The 23,678-nt window shown below is 48.0% G+C and overlaps 1 protein-coding gene across 1 annotated transcript in view; it reads left to right on the top strand.

Moving 5' to 3' along the window:
* LOC106893954 (discoidin domain-containing receptor 2-like) overlaps positions 1-23,678 on the top strand; it is a 62,751-nt gene that overhangs the window by 31,007 nt on the left and 8,066 nt on the right. Inside the window, exons 9-21 of the mRNA XM_014952315.1 lie at positions 3,581-3,827; positions 4,829-4,921; positions 5,455-5,612; positions 5,853-6,048; positions 7,355-7,502; positions 9,483-9,714; positions 13,855-14,101; positions 15,103-15,195; positions 15,728-15,885; positions 16,126-16,321; positions 17,628-17,872; positions 20,472-20,593; positions 21,511-21,708. Coding sequence (XP_014807801.1) covers positions 3,581-3,827; positions 4,829-4,921; positions 5,455-5,612; positions 5,853-6,048; positions 7,355-7,502; positions 9,483-9,714; positions 13,855-14,101; positions 15,103-15,195; positions 15,728-15,885; positions 16,126-16,321; positions 17,628-17,872; positions 20,472-20,593; positions 21,511-21,708 — 2,333 coding nt within the window. The remainder of the gene's footprint in view (positions 1-3,580; positions 3,828-4,828; positions 4,922-5,454; positions 5,613-5,852; positions 6,049-7,354; positions 7,503-9,482; positions 9,715-13,854; positions 14,102-15,102; positions 15,196-15,727; positions 15,886-16,125; positions 16,322-17,627; positions 17,873-20,471; positions 20,594-21,510; positions 21,709-23,678) is intronic.

The raw sequence follows: 23,678 nt of genomic DNA on the forward strand, positions 1-23,678 counted from the left end.
TTCCTGGAGCCCCTTCAGGTACTGGAAGGGGCTCTAAGGTCTCCTTGGAGCCTTCTCTTCTCCAACTCTCTCAGCCTGTCCTCCCAGCAGAGGGGCTCCAGCCCTCCCAGCATCTCCATGGCCTCCTCTGGCCCTGCTCCAACAATGTCGATGTTGGTGGCCCCAGAGCTGGAGGCAGCGCCGCAGGGGGGTCTCCCCAGAGCAGAGCAGAGGGGCAGAATCCCCCCCCTCGCCCTGCTGGCCACGCTGCTGGGGGTGCAGCCTGGGGTGTGGGGGGCTTTCTGGGCCGCCAGCGCACGTTGCTGGCTCATGTTGAGCTTCTCATCCACCAACACCCCCAAATCCTCTTCAGGGCTGTTCTCAGTCCATTCTCTCCCCAGCCTGGATTTGTGCCTGGGATTGCCCCGACCCAGGTGCAGGACCTTGCACTTGGTCTTGCTGAACTTTGAAGTTTGCACAGGCCCAGGTCTCCAGCCTGTCCAGGTCCCTCTGGGTGGCATCCTGTCCCTCTCCTTTCAGTATTTGGCTCAAAGGGATAACAGGCAGCCATCTGAAGCAGTGGTTGGGCAGCTGAGGAGGATTTAGGATGTAGGCTACTTACTGTCTAAGGGCTGCCTGACCCTTGAGGTAAAGGAACGTGCTTCCGTTTTGACCAAAAATTTCTCTCGATGCCTCAATCTTTGCTTGTGCTGTGGGAAATTTCTTAAACACACAGGAAAAGGATGAACTGAACTTTGAGTCTGTAGTAAACAGAAGAATCCTTTAAAAAGGATTGGTGGCTTTTCTTGTAGAGATTTCAAATGAAGGGGAACCCACCACATCCTTAAGTAAATTGTTTTGGTGGTTACTTACCCTAGTTTTATTTTGTCTATTTTTAACTTGCAACCATTGGCTCTTGGTCTGCTTTTGCTGGCAAAAAAAGAAAGAGCCCTGCCTTCTCAGAAACTTTCCTGCTTCTACACTGTGATTAAACCACTCTCTTAATTTTTTCTTCAGTAATCTAAGCGGCCTGAACTTCTCAGTGCCTTCCCCATGAGATCCAGGGTCATTCCTGTAGCTGTCTTCCAATCCTTTCTTCCTTTGCCAGTATTCTTTTGGCTGTATGGAAACCGGAACTGAATGCAGGTTTTCCATCAAACTGTGTAAAAGAGTGGTACCACTTTCCTCCTTTTGGGTGATTTTTCTTTGTTTATGAATTTTGTGATCATATCGCTTCTCCTCGCCAACAGACAGAGCCGGTGTTCATTAAGGCTTTGGTATCATGCTAAAAGTCAGTTCAAAGTTACTGGTGTCCAGGATAAAAGTCCAGTTTAGAAAGCATCACTTACATGTTGTTCCCGAGTTCACCTGAAATGAGTCAGTCCTGAAAACTTCAGATTATTTTAGGAAACTTTGATTTATTTATTTCCTCATTTAATTGATCTTATTGCTAGCGATTCTGCTGTCTTTTTCAGATCATTGAAAAAGGTAGCGAATAACCTTGAGCTAGGAATACATTCCTGCTAGAAAAACACCTACAGAAGAATGATTTGTGCCCTGAAACTTGTGAGATTTACTAGTTGACAAATTTTTAATCCATTAATGTAGTTTGTGAGTTCATACTATGCTAATTGGAATCACATGTTATAATGAGTAAGTCAAATGCCTTATAAAAATATGGTAAATCACATAAACGCAGCCACCCTGATCAACCAAACACATAGGCTCATAAAAATAGCTGTTTCATTTAGTATTTCATTGTAAAGCTGTATTGATTAGCGTAAATTATTCTTCATTCTTAATTGAACGTTGTCTGTTTCAGCTTTGCATGTATTTTCTACAGGCCAGGTGGCTTGTAAATGCTGTGTTGTAGCTTCATACCTGTTAGCTTCAGTCCAGTTTTCTGAGCTTGCCCAGTATCCAAGGAAGTATTAAAAATAAACGTTAGCAAATATTGCAGCTGCATTGCAAATGACTTAGGCTTGCCTGTTATAAAATTGGACATTGGTAGGCGGTGTCTGGAATAGACAGTGTCTCTGGAGCAGTCCAAGATGTGACCGTATCCAACTCCTCTCCAAATACGGCACAAATTGTATAGTGCAGGCTTCAGCCTTCCCTGCCTTGTTATGGATGACTATTTCTCCTTATTGAATAACGTTGTCTAAGCTTCATCTGTTCCTAATTATATGCAAATACCCCTCTTTTGTCTTTTTACTGCTCATCAGGCCTGTCGTCCTCATTACTGCTTCGCTGCTATCCACTGCGAGACCTCACAGAGGCCAAGCAATTAATAAAGTTCAAAGCTGCCCTTCGTTTGGAAGCTGTTGTTGTCACAGTTGCTAATACTCCATCGTCATTAGGAAATAATTCCTGGAGTCACCAGGGAGGGTCAGACCACCACGGCTATGGAAACGGAATGGACTGAGGGATACTGAAGACTTTAAGGGTCACCTTGTTCCTGATCACTGGCCCCAGTGCCAAAATAATGTGGTTTAGATCTTCAGGACTGGGTGGCAGGATTTAAACTGCCATGTTAGTTTGTTTAAAAAGGTGCAGGGCGAGATTTGCATTGAAGAAACAGCATTAAGGGATCCTTCCAAGCCTTGTCCCTCTTTGCAAAGCCTGCTCCTTGGAAGTTCTGGAGGCCTGGGAGAGTCCCAGGACTTTGGTGTTGCTGGGTCTGCAGGGCCACAGCCCAGGGACACAGAGATGTCACTTCTATGCTGGAGCCTCTTTGTTTGGGTGCAAACCAAGAGCAGAAAGGGAGGGTAAAACAAACCTCCCAAATGCAGAGGTGTGAAGTCAGCCTCAAAGCAGTTTGCGAACTGCTTAGTCTGAAGTGGCTTATGAAGAACCACCTCAGAGATGAGAGAGGACACCTTTGTTTCAGTGAGATGTTAGCTTGGCAGCAGCAGCAGGTGATTAGTGATTGCCCTTCAAATTCCACATCATTAGCTACGCCAGTGGTGGGAGCAGGGACAGCCCAATGATCTACTGAGCCATCAAGAGAGGTTGGTGGATGCAGGCTTACGCGATGGTGTAAAGAAAATTTAGATCTTCAGTTGTCTTCAAGGAGCACCGATAGCAGAAGAGCTGCTGTGTGTCAAGGGGGAATATCTTCTCCAGCCTGCATGTATTGCTTGGTCATTTTTTTGGAAGAAGCAATCTTAGACTGTGGATGCTGAAGGCTTTCTAGAAGAGGCTAGAGCCCTGGTGTGGTTTTCTTTCCCCTCTTAGGGTGTATGTTCATGGGAATTAGTCTGTGTATGTTCAAGAGAATTGGTCTGTGAAGCTTTAGATTAGTACAGGGTTGGTTTGTTTGATTTTTACATGGGCCTTTTGAAGAGCCTCCCCATATTTGACCATTAATGTTAATGCGGGTAAAGTTAAGAGCTATTTCAGAATCAATTTTGCACAAATTTTCTGATTGTACACTACGAGTGGATGAAGCTCTGCTGGAACAAGTCACTCATTCTGGGTTAGGAGTATTCACACAGGGAGAAATTAGAAACAGAAAATCTTCATGAACAGAAAATCCCTGTGGCTTGATTTAGGTGTGCGTAAGCCTTCCTCCTCTCTGATCTGCTCCTCTTCTTCCCAGGTGCATTGTAACAACATGTTTTCCAAGGGGGTGAAGATCTTCCAGAAGGTGGAGTGTCTGTTCAAACCACGCCTGATTGCAGACTGGGAGCCCGAACCTGTCGGGGTGGCAACTGTCTTAGATGACAAAAACCCCAGCGCTAGGTTTGTGACTGTCCCCCTCAACCAGCGCGTGGGTAAAGCCATACTTTGCCGCTTCTACTTCGCTGACACCTGGATGATGATGAGCGAGATTTCCTTCCAGTCAGGTGAGGATGCCTCCACGTCGAGTGGATCTGGGGAAGCACAGGGAGCAGAAAAGATGGTGTGGAGGTGTGGGACATGTGGGGTTAACACGGGTGTAGGGCACTGTGGGGCTACAGGATAGCAAGGAGGAGGTAGAAGCACTGAGAGGGCTGGAAGGACAATGCAGGGGCAGAAGGGTCTGGTCTACGGTGGGTGCTTTTCAGGCTGATGCACATGTGGAGAAGCACAACCAGCACAATAAAAAATTGGACTACAGGGCGTTTCTTCTTCTTCTTGGGACAGCTGCCTGCTGCTTGTGGGGTTGATTTTTACTCCCCTTTACCGAGTATTCTGTTACAAATAATTTAATTGTATGTAGAGCTGATGATCAAGTTAGCAGATTATGAAAAGTAAGTGGCTGACTTGTTTTTTTTTTTTCCCAAGTCTTAACTGTGATGCATAAGTCGGTGCCGTGAGGTGCTTTAAAGGGCTCTAGAAGGGAATGGACAAAGTCTTGGAGAAAACTGCCAGTGCTGACAGTGAACTGACCTGGCTGTAGCTTCCTAATAGAAGGTCCCTAACCAGCTATATGAGAGGAGGTTCCTGAGGAAAGAGTGCTCTGATGGCAGCTTGCTCCTTACCTTGCTGATAGCAGCCCCCCCTGGCTCCCCTCGCTGTCGTGCATGGGACTAGGCAGACTCCTGAGCTGGGCTGGGCTGACTATTCTTATAATTATGCTAAAATGGGAAAAAGGAAAGCTCTTGCTGCAGCTCCTTCTCTCTGGCCGAGCTCAGGGGAGGCTCCTGCACACACTGGCAGTTTGCTGGGGTCAGGAAGCACACGCTGTGTGGTGGAGAGGCTCATCCCTGCGGGTGCTGAGAGGTGAGCAGGTATCTCTGCTCCTCTGGTGGTGACGTCTCAGCCCCGTGCTGCTCGGGAAGGCAGGGATGGTGGCTGGGATTGCACTCACCCCTGGCAGGAGCCCGGAGGTTGTTGAACTGATGCCTTCCCTTCCCCTCCACAGACATGGAGAGCGTGAATCCCAATTTTGTTACGGCAGCCACCAGCACGACTGATCTCCTGGAAACAGAGTGCAACGTTACCGAGGGGACTTGGGGTAAGGACTTCTGTCACTTAACCCTGCCAAGGGCTCAAGTGTCAGGGGATTTCACAGTGACACCCTAGTTGGCGTGGCCTCTCCCCTCTCCATTTCTGGAGATCCGGGGTATGGCCTGGTTGTTGCCCTCATGCACAGGGCTGTGTTTTATAGTCCTCTGAGCCTCAGCTGGTTTTTCTTCCCTCAGCTGGCCGAGGCTGCCTCACAGCAAGTGGGCTGGAGCTTTATGTGCAGCCAGAGAAACTCTGAAAACTGTCTGATCTATCATGGATCTGTCACAGGAACCTGTTCCACGGCTAAGAACAGTCTGACTGCAGAAGTTCTCTGCACAATTCTTAGCTGTGAGCCTCCAAAATGAGAATTTCTGATGAGAGCAAAATGTGAACACAGCTAACGTTAATGCTCAGGAGGCTGCTTGAGATCTTTTCTGTACCGGGGACTTGTAGGAAGGGACGTGGTGGCAGTTAGCCAGCACAGGTAACAACCTGGGCTTTGTTAACTCCAGATTCTTCTTCATACCTCTGTGATTGCAGAAACCACTTCTTCTGTAACCAGCACCTGGATAGGAGAGAAAGCAGATGACTCCAATACCTCCATCCTCGTGGGCTGCCTTGTGGCTATTATTCTTCTGCTCCTGATGATCATAATCGTTATTCTTTGGAAGCAGTATGTTCAAAAAAGGTTGGAAAAGGTAATACAATGGGGCTATTCTGCAGACACAAGTTCAGTATTAAGTATTAACCCCGATGATCTCGGAGTGGAAGGCGCAGAGTTTCCCCAGCTCCGTAGAGCAGCTAAAACTCTGTTCTCACAGCAGGGGAGGATGCCAGCCCTGTCCAAGATATTACTGGAAATTGCTGTGGTTGCAGCCAATACATTACTTAACAACTGAGCATGGCCTCAGCATTTTTTTTTTCTTTCTCTTTTGCAGGCCCCACGTCGAATCCTGGAGGAGGATGCCACGGTTCGCCTCTCCTTCTATAGCTACACCATTGCCAACAACCAGACCCAGATCCACCAGTCCAATCCCACCTATGAACGTGCTTTCCCACTGGATTTGGAATATCATCAGCCAGCCACGCTGCTCCAAAAGCTTCCGGAGCTTTCCCAAAGTGCAGAGGATTCAGGTAATGTAATCATCAGTCTCCAAAAGTTATGCATTTATTCTTAGAATCATAGAATTGTCTATGTTGGAAGGGACCTTTAAGGTCATATAGTCCAACCATCAACATAACTCTGATAAATTTATTTATTTATCAGTTTATCTGCATTTATTCTTTTATTATTTCCCTCAAGTTATAAAATGTGCCACTTCTCAGTGTCTAAGTAATCTTCCCTGACTCCTGTGCAATGCAACACTAACCCAAGGACCTGAGAGAATATTCTGGAGCTCTGAAACTTTTAGCACTTAGCGTTGGCAGATGGAGCACCAGCCCCACTAGAGGGTGGTGGCCTCTAATTGTTCTCTTTGAAGACTGCATTTACACGTTAGACAGGTCATCTTTTAGGAGCTGGTTTTAGCAATCACTCATCGTTGGTCTCGGTCGGTCCCTGCAGCACTCCTGGGCTGTCCAGGCTGGCTGGTGAAGAAGACCTTTAGTACTTCTTCCTGCAAGAAGGGCTCTGTGAAATTTCCTTGGAAAAAGCAGGGGGAAACACAGCAGAGAATTGTCAGTGGTGCACTGGCTTCCAGCCCCTGGGGAGTTTTTGGACACTCACAGAAGGGAACATTTCCAGCAGCGTTTTTTTACTCGGCGCTGGCAGTGCTGATTAGTGAATGGAAGGGCAGTGCTGCATTCCCCAAGCACTGACAAGCTGCTAAGATCCAGCATTATACTACACAGGAAGATTGATTTGGATTGAGTCAGGGTGGGAATCTGAAGCAGAACAACTGCTGTGTAATTCTGACCTTACAGGGAGTTAATTGTAAAGAGTTATCCCATGCTATTTATGTGGATAGGCTGTAGGAGGTGGCATGGCGTGCTAAAATGTACATGGGAAATGGAAACCTCGATCAGTTTTATTGCAGAAGGGAATCCAGAGCAGGTCTGATGTTGCAGACAACCTTCCTGCGTCAGGTCAGGGAAAGGGATTGTATTTAGGATGAATCAGAAACAGGAAATCACTTCAGACTCATCTTTCCATGTCTGGGCAAGAACTGTAGCTCTCATAACTGGGCAGAGCAGGCAGCTGTTTGACAGGAGTTCACTGGCACCTCACGGGTTTTCTGGTGGCTGCACAAGTGTGGCTTCATCTGGTTTAAGCCCCAAAAAAGCAAAGCAGTGTCTTCCATCTGCATGTACCTTGGTACGAGGACGTAGGTGTGCAGTTAGGCTGGATTCCCAGAGGTCTGCGGGATGGAGAGGGGTGGAACCCAGGCCATACTGGTTTTATGGGAGTGTCTGACTCCGTGTGTCTCTGGTTTCCCCATAGTGTGCAGTGGGGACTATGCTGAGCCCGACCTGACCAAGTCCACCCCTCACCAAGGCTTTCAGAACAACGTTCCTCACTATGCTGAGACAGATATTGTCCACCTGCAAGGTGTGACCGGCAACAACATGTATGCAAGGAGGTCTCCAGGGTAAACTGGGCATCCAAGAAAGCGTGCAACACCTGAACTCTAGGCCTGCACTTGGTACCTGTGAGCTTCTGGACAGATTTTGAGATAATTGTTTTTGAAAGCAAAGCTCTGATGGACTTGAAACAACTTGGAAAACTGCATCACTCCCTGTGAGAAGCTCCAGGGCAGCAAAGGCACCATTGCCAATGTGGCATGAGAGGATGGTGGCTGATTACTCACTGTAAAGATTTCTTGGGTATGATGCTTTTCCAATTTGGAGTCAAAAAGCCTAAAGTACCTGGATTTTGGCAGCTCGTTACAAGGTCTGTTAATTTTTCATGTCACGGATTAGTTGGGTAGGGTGGCACGTTATTGACATTTTGAGGTGTCTCTGGTTTACTCAGTACTTGTCCCTTATGGAAGGAGAGCTCATTAAGAGTCTGTAGCTGAAATGTTAAATAACTTCCTGAACTTTCAGACATTTAGTGTGACCACTTTCTTTGCTATAAATAGGTATCTAAGTGTGTTTCAGTGTCTTGAAACCTCAGACAGACTTGGGCATGGGTGTCCTCTCGAGGTACCATATCCCTGCCTGGGTGGGAATGTGCCCAATAAGTGACCCGACAGTGTCTCCTTAGTGACCCGGTGTCATCCGTTGACTTAAGATGCTTTTATTTTATGTCCTGTTTCAGTTGGTATTTGCTTCCTGAAAATGTTTAATGGTGCCTATAATTTTTTTCATGCTTAGAGGTGATTTTTGTAAACTTCATTGTGTTCTGCGGTGCTGGAGGTTAAAATAAGGGGGTGAAAAGTGCATTCTTCACGCTTGTGGGGTGTTGCAAGATACTGGGTAACAATGTCTTTATATGTTAATATCTGATGCTTTCAAGCTGCATAGATAATAGTAGGAATTGGATATTAAAAAAAAAAAAAAAAGAAGGGATTTGTGTGCAGAAAGGTGTAGGTGCTACACTTGGCTGTGTGGCAGTAACTGAGGGAGCAGGGTCTGCTGGGGAGTGTCAGGGAGCTGCAGATGTAGACACAAACCCCAATGTGCTAAGCAAGGACTTTTCAAACTCCTTAACCTTGAGGTCATATCCCTGACTGGCCTGGGAGCAGGTGTCAGCCTCTTCCAGCTGCTAATCCTGTTCTGGAGTTCAAAGGCACACATACCTGTGCAAATTCTGGTGTCAGGAGAGCTCCACTGGGATGGACTTGCAGAGCTTCAGTGCACGCAGCAGCCCAGCCCGGGCTGCAAACGCCGCCAGAGGCGGCTGGATGGAACGGGTCCAGGCAGCAAGTTCAGGCACTAATAGAGCCAAACTGTTTGCATTTTCCCTGCTGTAGGACAAGGGACATGGCAGGGATGGTGCCCAGAAGGGCAGGTGAGTCAGGAGTGTCCCACACCTGACACCTTCTGCTCTGGGGCTGTGCTGGGAAACTGTACAGGGGGCTCTGCACCCTTGGTTAGGAGGCAGAATGAGGCAGGGTCCTGGGTGAAGAGCCTGGTCAGCCTTGGAAAAGGAGCCGATAACACTCCCCTCTGGCACGAGGAGCAATGCCAGAAATGATCCTGGTTAGAGCTGGCAGCTGCCTGAGCTGCCCGTGGTCTTGCTGCTTTTCCTGCTTTTCTGTGCCCGCCTGCAAAGCTTTCCCTACTGGATCCCCCAGGACAGGATGGAGCGGTTCCTCCCATGCAGCTCCATGCTGAAATGCCGCAATTAAAGCTGTTTGAGAGCACACAGTGTCATTTTCTGTAGTCTGTTTTTGTTCTCGAGAGGCTCTGCTCGTAGCTTGGCTTTGCCGTCGGTGCTTGATATCAATACAAAAACTTCTGCCTTTTCCCAAGCAGGGAAAGATTTTGAAAGCCCAGCCTGAACAAAATAAGTGATGTTGTGTAATAACAGGGAATGAGTTCTTGTCCAGGATGGGTTAAGATAAATAAACAAACTAATATTTTCCTGGTACCCGTTGAAGGAGCTGTGTGCTTTCCCATTTGAGCTCTCTGGGCTGGATTCTGCCTAACTCTTGGTTCTTTCTCACTAGGCACTTGTACGGTGGTCTGGGCCAGCTGACGGATGGTGTGCTTGGACTGGATGATTTCACACAGAGCCACCAGTACCGTGTGTGGCCGGGCTATGACTATGTTGGCTGGAAGAACGAGAGCTTCAGCACGGGCTCTGTTGAAATGGAGTTCCAGTTTGACCGACCACGGAACTTCACCTCCATGAAGGTAGTCAGCTTTGTCCCTCTTCAGCAGCCTGGGCTGGCTTTGAGTCTGGGTGTTTCCAAATATCCCTTCTGCATCCTCTTTGCAAAGCAGGAGGATATGAGGAGCCTGACAGTAGAGTCCACCACAGACAGAACAGGAGTCATCCCAAGTTTGTCAATGTAGAAAGTGAAGCAGAGGAGCACTTGCCTCTCCAGAGCTCATGGAATCGCAGAGTGGTTTGGATTGGAAGGGACCATTTAGCTCCAACCCCCCTGCCCTGGGCAGGGACACCTCCCACCAGACCAGGTTGCTCAAAGCCCCCCCTAACCTGGCCTTGAACCCCTCCAAGGATGGGGCAGCCACAGCTTCTCTGGGCAACCTGGGCCAGGTTCTCACCACCTTCACAGCAAAGAAGTTCTTCCCCAGATCTCATTTCAATCTCCCCTCTTTCAGTTTGAAGCCATTCCCCCTTGTCCTATCTCTGCCCTCCCTGATCCAGAGTCCCTTCCCAGATTTCCTGGAGCCCCTTCAGGTACTGGAAGGGGCTCTAAGGTCTCCTTGGAGCCTTCTCTTCTCCAACTCTCTCAGCCTGTCCTCCCAGCAGAGGGGCTCCAGCCCTCCCAGCATCTCCATGGCCTCCTCTGGCCCTGCTCCAACAATGTCGATGTTGGTGGCCCCAGAGCTGGAGGCAGCGCCGCAGGGGGGTCTCCCCAGAGCAGAGCAGAGGGGCAGAATCCCCCCCCTCGCCCTGCTGGCCACGCTGCTGGGGGTGCAGCCTGGGGTGTGGGGGGCTTTCTGGGCCGCCAGCGCACGTTGCTGGCTCATGTTGAGCTTCTCATCCACCAACACCCCCAAATCCTCTTCAGGGCTGTTCTCAGTCCATTCTCTCCCCAGCCTGGATTTGTGCCTGGGATTGCCCCGACCCAGGTGCAGGACCTTGCACTTGGTCTTCCTGAACTTTGAGGTTTGCATAGGCCCAAGTCTCTGGCCTGTCCAGGTCCCTCTGGGTGGCATCCTCTGAACTTTGAAGTTTGCACAGGCCCAGGTCTCCAGCCTGTCCAGGTCCCTCTGGGTGGCATCCTGTCCTTCTCCTTTCAGTATTTGGCTCAAAGGGATAACAGGCAGCCATCTGAAGCAGTGGTTGGGCAGCTGAGGAGGATTTAGGATGTAGGCTGCTTACTGTCTAAGGGCTGCCTGACCCTTGAGGTAAAGGAACGTGCTTCCGTTTTGACCAAAAATTTCTCTCGATGCCTCAATCTTTGCTTGTGCTGTGGGAAATTTCTTAAACACACAGGAAAAGGATGAACTGAACTTTGAGTCTGTAGTAAACAGAAGAATCCTTTAAAAAGGATTGGTGGCTTTTCTTGTAGAGATTTCAAATGAAGGGGAACCCACCACATCCTTAAGTAAATTGTTTTGGTGGTTACTTACCCTAGTTTTATTTTGTCTATTTTTAACTTGCAACCATTGGCTCTTGGTCTGCTTTTGCTGGCAAAAAAAGAAAGAGTCCTGCCTTCTCAGAAACTTTCCTGCTTCTACACTGTGATTAAACCACTCTCTTAATTTTTTCTTCAGTAATCTAAGCAGCCTGAACTTCTCAGTGCCTTCCCCATGAGATCCAGGGTCATTCCTGTAGCTGTCTTCCAATCCTTTCTTCCTTTGCCAGTATTCTTTTGGCTGTATGGAAACCGGAACTGAATGCAGGTTTTCCATCAAACTGTGTAAAAGAGTGGTACCACTTTCCTCCTTTTGGGTGATTTTTCTTTGTTTATGAATTTTGTGATCATATTGCTTCTCCTCGCCAACAGACAGACAGCCAGTGTTCATTAAGGCTTTGGTATCATGCTAAAAGTCAGTTCAAAGTTACTGGTGTCCAGGATAAAAGTCCAGTTTAGAAAGCATCACTTACATGTTGTTCCCGAGTTCACCTGAAATGAGTCAGTCCTGAAAACTTCAGATTATTTTAGGAAACTTTGATTTATTTATTTCCTCATTTAATTGATCTTATTGCTAGCGATTCTGCTGTCTTTTTCAGATCATTGAAAAAGGTAGCGAATAACCTTGAGCTAGGAATACATTCCTGCTAGAAAAACACCTACAGAAGAATGATTTGTGCCCTGAAACTTGTGAGATTTACTAGTTGACAAATTTTTAATCCATTAATGTAGTTTGTGAGTTCATACTATGCTAATTGGAGTCACATGTTATAATGAGTAAGTCAAATGCCTTATAAAAATATGGTAAATCACATAAACGCAGCCACCCTGATCAACCAAACACATAGGCTCATAAAAATAGCTGTTTCATTTAGTATTTCATTGTAAAGCTGTATTGATTAGCGTAAATTATTCTTCATTCTTAATTGAACGTTGTCTGTTTCAGCTTTGCATGTATTTTCTACAGGCCAGGTGGCTTGTAAATGCTGTGTTGTAGCTTCATACCTGTTAGCTTCAGTCCAGTTTTCTGAGCTTGCCCAGTATCCAAGGAAGTATTAAAAATAAACGTTAGCAAATATTGCAGCTGCATTGCAAATGACTTAGGCTTGCCTGTTATAAAATTGGACATTGGTAGGCGGTGTCTGGAATAGACAGTGTCTCTGGAGCAGTCCAAGATGTGACCGTATCCAACTCCTCTCCAAATACGGCACAAATTGTATAGTGCAGGCTTCAGGCTTCCCTGCCTTGTTATGGATGACTATTTCTCCTTATTGAATAACGTTGTCTAAGCTTCATCTGTTCCTAATTATATGCAAATACCCCTCTTTTGTCTTTTTACTGCTCATCAGGCCTGTCGTCCTCATTACTGCTTCGCTGCTATTCACTGCGAGACCTCACAGAGGCCAAGCAATTAATAAAGTTCAAAGCTGCCCTTCGTTTGGAAGCTGTTGTTGTCACAGTTGCTAATACTCCATCGTCATTAGGAAATAATTCCTGGAGTCACCAGGGAGGGTCAGACCACCACGGCTATGGAAACGGAATGGACTGAGGGATACTGAAGACTTTAAGGGTCACCTTGTTCCTGGTCACTGGCCCCAGTGCCAAAATAATGTGGTTTAGATCTTCAGGACTGGGTGGCAGGATTTAAACTGCCATGTTAGTTTGTTTAAAAAGGTGCAGGGCGAGATTTGCATTGAAGAAACAGCATTAAGGGATCCTTCCAAGCCTTGTCCCTCTTTGCAAAGCCTGCTCCTTGGAAGTTCTGGAGGCCTGGGAGAGTCCCAGGACTTTGGTGTTGCTGGGTCTGCAGGGCCACAGCCCAGGGACACAGAGATGTCACTTCTATGCTGGAGCCTCTTTGTTTGGGTGCAAACCAAGAGCAGAAAGGGAGGGTAAAACAAACCTCCCAAATGCAGAGGTGTGAAGTCAGCCTCAAAGCAGTTTGCGAACTGCTTAGTCTGAAGTGGCTTATGAAGAACCACCTCAGAGATGAGAGAGGACACCTTTGTTTCAGTGAGATGTTAGCTTGGCAGCAGCAGCAGGTGATTAGTGATTGCCCTTCAAATTCCACATCATTAGCTACACCAGTGGTGGGAGCAGGGACAGCCCAATGATCTACTGAGCCATCAAGAGAGGTTGGTGGATGCAGGCTTACGCGATGGTGTAAAGAAAATTTAGATCTTCAGTTGTCTTCAAGGAGCACCGATAGCAGAAGAGCTGCTGTGTGTCAAGGGGGAATATCTTCTCCAGCCTGCATGTATTGCTTGGTCATTTTTTTGGAAGAAGCAATCTTAGACTGTGGATGCTGAAGGCTTTCTAGAAGAGGCTAGAGCCCTGGTGTGGTTTTCTTTCCCCTCTTAGGGTGTATGTTCATGGGAATTAGTCTGTGTATGTTCAAGAGAATTGGTCTGTGAAGCTTTAGATTAGTACAGGGTTGGTTTGTTTGATTTTTACATGGGCCTTTTGAAGAGCCTCCCCATATTTGACCATTAATGTTAATGCGGGTAAAGTTAAGAGCTATTTCAGAATCAATTTTGCACAAATTTTCTGATTGTACACTACGAGTGGATGAAGCTCTGCTGGAACAAGTCACTCATTCTGGGTTAGGAGTATTCACACAGGGAGAAATTAGAAACAGAAAATCTTCATGAACAGAAAATCCCTGTGGCTTGATTTAGGTGTGCGTAAGCCTTCCTCCTCTCTGATCTGCTCCTCTTCTTCCCAGGTGCATTGTAACAACATGTTTTCCAAGGGGGTGAAGATCTTCCAGAAGGTGGAGTGTCTGTTCAAACCACGCCTGATTGCAGACTGGGAGCCCGAACCTGTCGGGGTGGCAACTGTCTTAGATGACAAAAACCCCAGCGCTAGGTTTGTGACTGTCCCCCTCAACCAGCGCGTGGGTAAAGCCATACTTTGCCGCTTCTACTTCGCTGACACCTGGATGATGATGAGTGAGATTTCCTTCCAGTCAGGTGAGGATGCCTCCACGTCGAGTGGATCTGGGGAAGCACAGGGAGCAGAAAAGATGGTGTGGAGGTGTGGGACATGTGGGGTTAACACGGGTGTAGGGCACTGTGGGGCTACAGGATAGCAAGGAGGAGGTAGAAGCACTGAGAGGGCTGGAAGGACAATGCAGGGGCAGAAGGGTCTGGTCTACGGTGGGTGCTTTTCAGGCTGATGCACATGTGGAGAAGCACAACCAGCACAATAAAAAATTGGACTACAGGGCGTTTCTTCTTCTTCTTGGGACAGCTGCCTGCTGCTTGTGGGATTGATTTTTACTCCCCTTTACCGAGTATTCTGTTACAAATAATTTAATTGTATGTAGAGCTGATGATCAAGTTAGCAGATTATGAAAAGTAAGTGGCTGACTTGTTTTTTTTTTTTCCCAAGTCTTAACTGTGATGCATAAGTCGGTGCCGTGAGGTGCTTTAAAGGGCTCTAGAAGGGAATGGACAAAGTCTTGGAGAAAACTGCCAGTGCTGACAGTGAACTGACCTGGCTGTAGCTTCCTAATAGAAGGTCCCTAACCAGCTATATGAGAGGAGGTTCCTGAGGAAAGAGTGCTCTGATGGCAGCTTGCTCCTTACCTTGCTGATAGCAGCCCCCCCTGGCTCCCCTCGCTGTCGTGCATGGGACTAGGCAGACTCCTGAGCTGGGCTGGGCTGACTATTCTTATAATTATGCTAAAATGGGAAAAAGGAAAGCTCTTGCTGCAGCTCCTTCTCTCTGGCCGAGCTCAGGGGAGGCTCCTGCACACACTGGCAGTTTGCTGGGGTCAGGAAGCACACGCTGTGTGGTGGAGAGGCTCATCCCTGCGGGTGCTGAGAGGTGAGCAGGTATCTCTGCTCCTCTGGTGGTGACGTCTCAGCCCCGTGCTGCTCGGGAAGGCAGGGATGGTGGCTGGGATTGCACTCACCCCTGGCAGGAGCCCGGAGGTTGTTGAACTGATGCCTTCCCTTCCCCTCCACAGACATGGAGAGCGTGAATCCCAATTTTGTTACGGCAGCCACCAGCACGACTGATCTCCTGGAAACAGAGTGCAACGTTACCGAGGGGACTTGGGGTAAGGACTTCTGTCACTTAACCCTGCCAAGGGCTCAAGTGTCAGGGGATTTCACAGTGACACCCTAGTTGGCGTGGCCTCTCCCCTCTCCATTTCTGGAGATCCGGGGTATGGCCTGGTTGTTGCCCTCATGCACAGGGCTGTGTTTTACAGTCCTCTGAGCCTCAGCTGGTTTTTCTTCCCTCAGCTGGCCGAGGCTGCCTCACAGCAAGTGGGCTGGAGCTTTATGTGCAGCCAGAGAAACTCTGAAAACTGTCTGATCTATCATGGATCTGTCACAGGAACCTGTTCCACGGCTAAGAACAGTCTGACTGCAGAAGTTCTCTGCACAATTCTTAGCTGTGAGCCTCCAAAATGAGAATTTCTGATGAGAGCAAAATGTGAACCAGCTAATGTTAATGCTCAGGAGGCTGCTTGAGATCTTTTCTGTACCGGGGACTTGTAGGAAGGGACGTGGTGGCAGTTAGCCAGCACAGGTAACAACCTGGGCTTTGTTAACTCCAGATTCTTCTTCATACCTCTGTGATTGCAGAAACCACTTCTTCTGTAACCAGCACCTGGATAGGAGAGAAAGCAGATGACTCCAATACCTCCATCCTCGTGGGCTGCCTTGTGGCTATTATTCTTCTGCTCCTGATGATCATAATCGTTATTCTTTGGAAGCAGTATGTTCAAAAAAGGTTGGAAAAGGTAATACAATGGGGCTATTCTGCAGACACAAGTTCAGTATTAAGTATTAACCCCGATGATCTCGGAGTGGAAGGCGCAGAGTTTCCCCAGCTCCGTAGAGCAGCTAAAACTCTGTTCTCACAGCAGGGGAGGATGCCAGCCCTGTCCAAGATATTACTGGAAATTGCTGTGGTTGCAGCCAATACATTACTTAACAACTGAGCATGGCCTCAGCATTTTTTTTTTCTTTCTCTTTTGCAGGCCCCACGTCGAATCCTGGAGGAGGATGCCACGGTTCGCCTCTCCTTCTATAGCTACACCATTGCCAACAACCAGACCCAGATCCACCAGTCCAATCCCACCTATGAACGTGCTTTCCCACTGGATTTGGAATATCATCAGCCAGCCACGCTGCTCCAAAAGCTTCCGGAGCTTTCCCAAAGTGCAGAGGATTCAGGTAATGTAATCATCAGTCTCCAAAAGTTATGCATTTATTCTTAGAATCATAGAATTGTCTATGTTGGAAGGGACCTTTAAGGTCATATAGTCCAACCATCAACATAACTCTGATAAATTTATTTATTTATCAGTTTATCTGCATTTATTCTTTTATTATTTCCCTCAAGTTATAAAATGTGCCACTTCTCAGTGTCTAAGTAATCTTCCCTGACTCCTGTGCAATGCAACACTAACCCAAGGACCTGAGAGAATATTCTGGAGCTCTGAAACTTTTAGCACTTAGCGTTGGCAGATGGAGCACCAGCCCCACTAGAGGGTGGTGGCCTCTAATTGTTCTCTTTGAAGACTGCATTTACACGTTAGACAGGTCATCTTTTAGGAGCTGGTTTTAGCAATCACTCATCGTTGGTCTCGGTCGGTCCCTGCAGCACTCCTGGGCTGTCCAGGCTGGCTGGTGAAGAAGACCTTTAGTACTTCTTCCTGCAAGAAGGGCTCTGTGAAATTTCCTTGGAAAAAGCAGGGGGAAACACAGCAGAGAATTGTCAGTGGTGCACTGGCTTCCAGCCCCTGGGGAGTTTTTGGACACTCACAGAAGGGAACATTTCCAGCAGCGTTTTTTTACTCGGCGCTGGCAGTGCTGATTAGTGAATGGAAGGGCAGTGCTGCATTCCCCAAGCACTGACAAGCTGCTAAGATCCAGCATTATACTACACAGGAAGATTGATTTGGATTGAGTCAGGGTGGGAATCTGAAGCAGAACAACTGCTGTGTAATTCTGACCTTACAGGGAGTTAATTGTAAAGAGTTATCCCATGCTATTTATGTGGATAGGCTGTAGGAGGTGGCATGGCGTGCTAAAATGTACATGGGAAATGGAAACCTCGATCAGTTTTATTGCAGAAGGGAATCCAGAGCAGGTCTGATGTTGCAGACAACCTTCCTGCGTCAGGTCAGGGAAAGGGATTGTATTTAGGATGAATCAGAAACAGGAAATCACTTCAGACTCATCTTTCCATGTCTGGGCAAGAACTGTAGCTCTCATAACTGGGCAGAGCAGGCAGCTGTTTGACAGGAGTTCACTGGCACCTCACGGGTTTTCTGGTGGCTGCACAAGTGTGGCTTCATCTGGTTTAAGCCCCAAAAAAGCAAAGCAGTGTCTTCCATCTGCATGTACCTTGGTACGAGGACGTAGGTGTGCAGTTAGGCTGGATTCCCAGAGGTCTGCGGGATGGAGAGGGGTGGAACCCAGGCCATACTGGTTTTATGGGAGTGTCTGACTCCGTGTGTCTCTGGTTTCCCCATAGTGTGCAGTGGGGACTATGCTGAGCCCGACCTGACCAAGTCCACCCCTCACCAAGGCTTTCAGAACAACGTTCCTCACTATGCTGAGACAGATATTGTCCACCTGCAAGGTGTGACCGGCAACAACATGTATGCAGTCCCGGCCCTCACCGTGGACTCGCTTACCAAGAAGGACATCTCGGTGGGGGAGTTCCCTCGGCAGCAGCTACGACTCAAGGAGAAGCTGGGAGAAGGACAGTTTGGAGAGGTACAGCCATTCTCAGCAGAAAGAACGTGCTTGGCACAGTGAAGCTTCTGAGCTGCCCCTCTGGCTCTGCGTCACATCTGGGGGCTGAGGGACCTGCAGTATTTTATCAGTATTTTATTTAATACATGTCTTTGCTGGTGGGGAAAGCTGATGTCCCTTAGCGTAGGCTTCAGAGCCTCATTCTGTACCTGTGAGGCTGCTGCTGGAACCACATGAGTCTTTCTCAACAGATGAGCTTTGCAGACTTCTGTTCACTCTCTATATCCCCATTTATGATCCTACAGAAAAGGCCTAGGGATGAGAACTCGGGCTGTTTTGTGGTTGTCCATGGATATCTCAAACATGGGGTGGCTGTCACCCACCTTTAGGCTCAAGTTTGAAAACTAGCAGTGACTCCAGCCAAGACAGATTGATCCTAGTTGTAAAAAACAGCTTTCACATTAACAAGTGGAGGTTCTGGTGCAGCTCTGGTGCTGGCCCAAGCAGGGACAGACATGTCCCAGGCCCTGTGGTGCCCTCACACGCTCTCTAGCACTGCTGCTCACTTAAGCCCGGGTTTGTGTTGGAAGCCTCAGGCAGCATGATACATACATCTGCTAAGCTTTCTCTGGACTCCTTGAGCTGCTTTCAAGCTGTGAGTGTTTTCACCTCGCCTTTTCTTCTATCCCTGCTTTGTTTCCACACCATCCCTAGTTCCAGTCTTCTCCTCACCCACTCCCACTCTTCTGCTGTCTCTTTCCTGCCCTGCTTTTGCTCACTGACAGCTTTCAATTCTACCTGTCTGCTACATTTTGGCAAAGCACAGCCCTTCCTCACCTGTGATGGGCCCATCTTTATACTTCCTGTCTTCTGACAGCCCACCTTCCCTACCTCAGCCCCTTCCCTGTCCCCCTCACTTCTTTCTGGGTCACTCAGTGTATTGGAAAAGCGCTGACATCCTCCATCTCTTCACCTGGCTGTCAGTACAGTCCCTTCTGCTGGTGCCTGGATCCTGCCCTGTCTTGGGCTGTGCTCCAAAAGTGAAACAGAGAGGCTTTTTTTTCCCCTCTTTGTTTTGCTTCTGGTTTCTCCTTCCCTCTCGTTTCTGTCTTTATACCTGTCAAAGCTTTCTCCTCCTCCTCCTCTGTGTCGTCAAACAGCAGCAGCCAGGCTCCCCATCTCCATTTTCCTGGGAGATTGATTCTGAGCCTGTTCCTTTCCTCACATCACAGCCGCTTTCCCTCACTTTTGCAAATGTGCTGCATCACGTTCTCCCTTCTCTCCTCCTCACCTCCTTAGTCTTTACCAAACTGGTTGTCATCACATGCTCTGCTCCACTTCTCAGGCTTAGTGTGCAGTCTCCCTTCTAGCAACATGGCTCATTGCTTTTTTATTTTCACCTCTCCACTCAGAGCTTTCTTCCCTTTCAAGCTTTTTTTTCTTCCTTAGGTCCTAACCATCCACTCCCAGTGACACATTACCTGCACTTGCACATTGCACTTGCACTTGCACTTGCACTGCACATACATGCACTGAGCACCACAGCTCTTTCCTATTCCTGCTCTCTCCCCACAGCAGATTTCATCCTCCATGTAGCCACAGCAGCATCTTTGTACTTCTGTTCCTATTCTGTGGGTTTGTCCTGTTTCTCTGTGCTGTCTCCCTTTTTCACCTCGCCATGCTGGTCACGTAAGTTCTTGTGCTTGCTTCATATAAAATTCATTAAACTCCCATTACATTCCCCTCACTGCTCCAAGGCTTTGGCTGACACATCCAGTCTGCTCCCTCCTCCGGTCCTTTTTCCTGTCCCACGCGCTCAGGTCTGTCTGCTTTCCCCACCCAGTTCTCCAGTAGAATATGCATTCTGGTAAATTCTTAAGCCAAATGTCTTGTCACCTCCTTTCTTACACAACAGTAACTTTATGGCAGTAACTTTATGTCTTTATTCATTTATTTATCTGAAGAAACTTGGCATTTTGTGTACTCACTAGAGTATTCCTCTCTGGGTATATTCACAGGTGAGGTGTTCACATCACATACGCATGGATGGACACACACTTTTCTCTTTTTTTTTTTTCTTTCTTTTTCCCCTGAAATCAGAGGACTGTGGATAGCTGTCTGTAACTGCTGGATGCTCCTCAGTTACGTTTGAGCGATGGCTGGAGCTGGTTGCAGGACAGTTGTGTATGTGTATGACTGGGGTGAGCTGTACATGCCAAACCTCTACAGCCCGACTGTTGGCATGCCCAGGTGGAGTAAAGCAGACAACTCCAGCACAGTGGCCTTTCTGAACATCCCCAGTACTTGCTGGGAACGCTGGGACTGCCCCAGTAATCTACTGCACCAGTCTGCACAAGTGCGGTAAATTCAGTGCCTTGGGGAGCTGTGAGGCTGCAATCCACAGCCACCCTACAGCACGGGCTATATCATGTATGTACACATTTTGTCCAGGATCTAGGGCCAACCTATAGGCTATTTCCGATCAGAGCAGAGTCACCTTCATGAGATCATTCGCTTGGTCCTTCTGCCAGTGGTGACCCAACCGATGACCTCGATGTGACAGTGTTATCCTCCGGTTTTTGGCCTGTGCATGCTCTCATGGCTGCCTCCTGCCCCGCAGGTGCACCTTTGTGAAGCTGATGGCCTGCTGGAATTCCTGGGAGTCTCCTCTTCGGAATTCACCCACCAGCCAGTCCTCGTAGCCGTGAAAATGCTGAGATCAGATGTCAACAAAACAGCCAGGTACATGCATCCGCAGGGCTGAGAGGGGAAGCAAATACTCCCCCAGCAACAGTTTCACACACGTTAACCCTGGTGACTTCTGTGAGTGAGTGTCGTGTGTCTTTAGTGTGTGCTGTGTGTTTGTGTAATAAAAGGAACACACGCAGGGAGGGGAGGACAGGAGCAGATGTAATGTCAAGCTGAAATGCTGTGTTTATCCTGTTTCACAGATTACAGAATCACAGAATCTTAGTGATTGGAAGGGACCTCTGAGATCATCGAGTCCAACCACCACCAAAAAAACCAACCAAACAAACAAAAAAACCAACAAAAAAACCACAAAACAAAAAAAAAACCACCAACCCAAACAAATACAAAACACACCACACCAAACGCCCACCAAAAACACCGCACCCACCAACGAGACCCCACACTCAACACCTCACCATAAACCAATAACCTTGGGCACTAGAGCATGCCCTGAAGAGCCATGTCTATACGGTTCTTAAATCCCTTCAGGGATGGTGACTCCACCACCTCCCTGGGCAGGCTGTTCCAGTGCCTGACCACTCTCTCAGTAAAGTAGTTCTTTCTAATATCTAATCTAAATCTCCCCTGCCCCAACTTCAGACCATTTCCTCTGGTCTTGTCGTTCGTCCTTTGGGAGAAGAGGCCAACACCTGCCTCTCTACAACCTCCTTTCAGGTAGTTGTAGAGGGCAATGAGGTCTCCCCTCAGCCTCCTCTTCTCCAAACTAAACGTGCCCAGTTTGCTGGGGAAGGAGCCAGTGGGAACACAAGCACAGAACCAGCTTTCAAACTGCTGTGTGGAGATGTGTAAATGTCTCTGAACAGAGATTTTTTTCTTAAGTGCTACTTCTGCTTTCCTTAGACAAAGGAATAGTTTAGGATTCAAACCTGTGTTTTCTGTTTTACAAGAAATGACTTCCTGAAGGAGATCAAGATCATGTCGCGGCTGAAGAACCCAAATATCATCCGGCTCCTGGGGGTGTGTGTGCGCGACGACCCGCTGTGCATGATAACGGAATACATGGAGAACGGAGACCTCAACCAGTTCCTGTCGCAGAGGGAGATCTACAGCAAATTTGCCATTTCAAACAATATTCCCTGCGTCAGGTAAGAGGAGCTGCCCGTGTTTGGGACAAATCAGTATTACAGAGCTACCGGTTCGACCTGCTGTGCCCTCCAGATGGTGACCTTCCTCTGGCACGTGCTGTGGACACGAGTCCTACCTTGTGTGGGAGGTTGTTCTTGAGGCCTCTGGGGGTCTGTGTTCCTCTGAAGTGTCCCTGGCTGCGGGATGTTCTGGTCACGGTGACTATCTGAGATGTATTGTTTACTGATGGGACCATCTGTTTATGTTACTGGGTTTGCACCAAATATTTCATTAATATGGGAAGCCAGTGGCGTTACAGCAAGAATTTTGGGATGCCAGTCAAGAATGTCTCTTAGGCTTTTAAGGAGGTTTGTGTGTTCTCTGGACGTTTGAAAAATAATACATGAGTGGAGCTGAGTGCAGGAAAGATTTCATCAGCCAACAGAAAGGGAATATTTGGCAAGAAAACCGTTGTCTGTCAGTGGTGGCACTTAGCTCCCTCCTCTATGGAAGGATTAAATCTAGTGTAAAAGCAGCTCTACTATTGCAGAAATCCTTTCCTCAGAGGAGAGTTGTGTAGGACTAACGTGTGTTCTGCCCCATAAACCTGCACTGATCAGAAATCACTGCACATCTTAGCCTCTGGCATGTACCTCCCAAAGGATTGGGTTTGTTTATAGTTCAGGAAGGCAGGTAGGCAGGGAAAGTTCTGTTGATGGACTGGATGGGAGATCACTGGGTCTTACCAGGTGGAGACAACACCAGTGGTTCTGCTGGTGGCTGGCAGTGGTCAGGGGTCCTGTCAGGGAGTGCTAAATTGGTGTCCTGCAGTCACCACACAGCAGAAACTGTAGGATGGGAGAGGGTTTGCATCTGAGTAGCAACATATTCCAGCTCTCTCCAGTCTCCTGCCCTTTCTGAAACAGCTTTCACCTTTAGACTTGTGGCTTTTTTCCTGGCCAAACCCTCAAACTGTCCTTTTTTTCTTTATCTCCTCCTTGTCTCTCATCTGACATCAGCACTGTTGCTCACGTTATTCTTCCTCGGTTTCCATTACTTGGCTCTACCTCTAGTTTTTCTTCCTCTCTGGCTTGACCCTTCAGCCTCTCCCTTTGTCCCTTCCAGCCAGATAGAGTTTCACGTTGAAGGCGGCCGGAATGAGTGGCTCAGATATCTGTCTGTACAGGGGTTGTTTGCTGACAGTGAAATGAATCCCCTGCTGAAGGGTGCAGCTTGTCTCTGTGGGTGTCTGATTGACGGGACAAGGTCCAACCATCCCACCCGTCTGTCAAACTCAGTATCTTGTGCACCAAATGTGGTGACCAGCCCTTTCCTGCAGAGAGGCGACATGTTTTTAAATCCTTATGGCTCTTCAGGATTTGAAAATGCATCTCCCTGCCGTCTCTCTGGCTGTTTAGCAGATGAAGATGAGTGTGCTGAGACCCCCACGCATCCAGCCCTGCAGAGGGGCAGTGGGGCAGAAGGTACCTGCTGGTGGGACCCTGCCAGGGTGCAGGTGGGACTGGAGACACTGGGCTTCTTAAATGGGGAGAGAACAGCCCCAGGCAGGGGGACAACCACAGCTGAGCAGGGGCAAGGAGAAGGTGGGATCTGGAGGCTGTGCCCACCCCTGTGTGAAGAGTCCACGACCAGGTGAACAGGGTACGAGGGGGTGGCAGAGTTCGGGATCTGTGGGCACAACAGGTCTGCCCAGACTGAGCATCGAGCCCATGGAGGGACTGGGCCAGTGTCACCTGGCTGAGTTGTGGAGGTAGTTTTGACTGGATTGACTGATCAGAACAACAGATGACCCCTCCCTCCCCCCCTCTAAGGAAAAGAGAGGATAGGAAGAGATAAAAGAGATTTATGAGTTTAGAAAAAAACTAAACTACTTTAATGAAAATATTAATAAATAATGAAATAAATAATTAAAGAAAAAAAGAAAAAAATATACAGTATATACAACACCTTATCAAGCTCCCAGGATGAT

This window comes from Calidris pugnax, unplaced genomic scaffold (genome assembly GCF_001431845.1).
Source record: "Calidris pugnax isolate Ruff unplaced genomic scaffold, ASM143184v1 scaffold135, whole genome shotgun sequence".
Taxonomy (NCBI): Eukaryota; Metazoa; Chordata; class Aves; order Charadriiformes; family Scolopacidae; genus Calidris; species Calidris pugnax.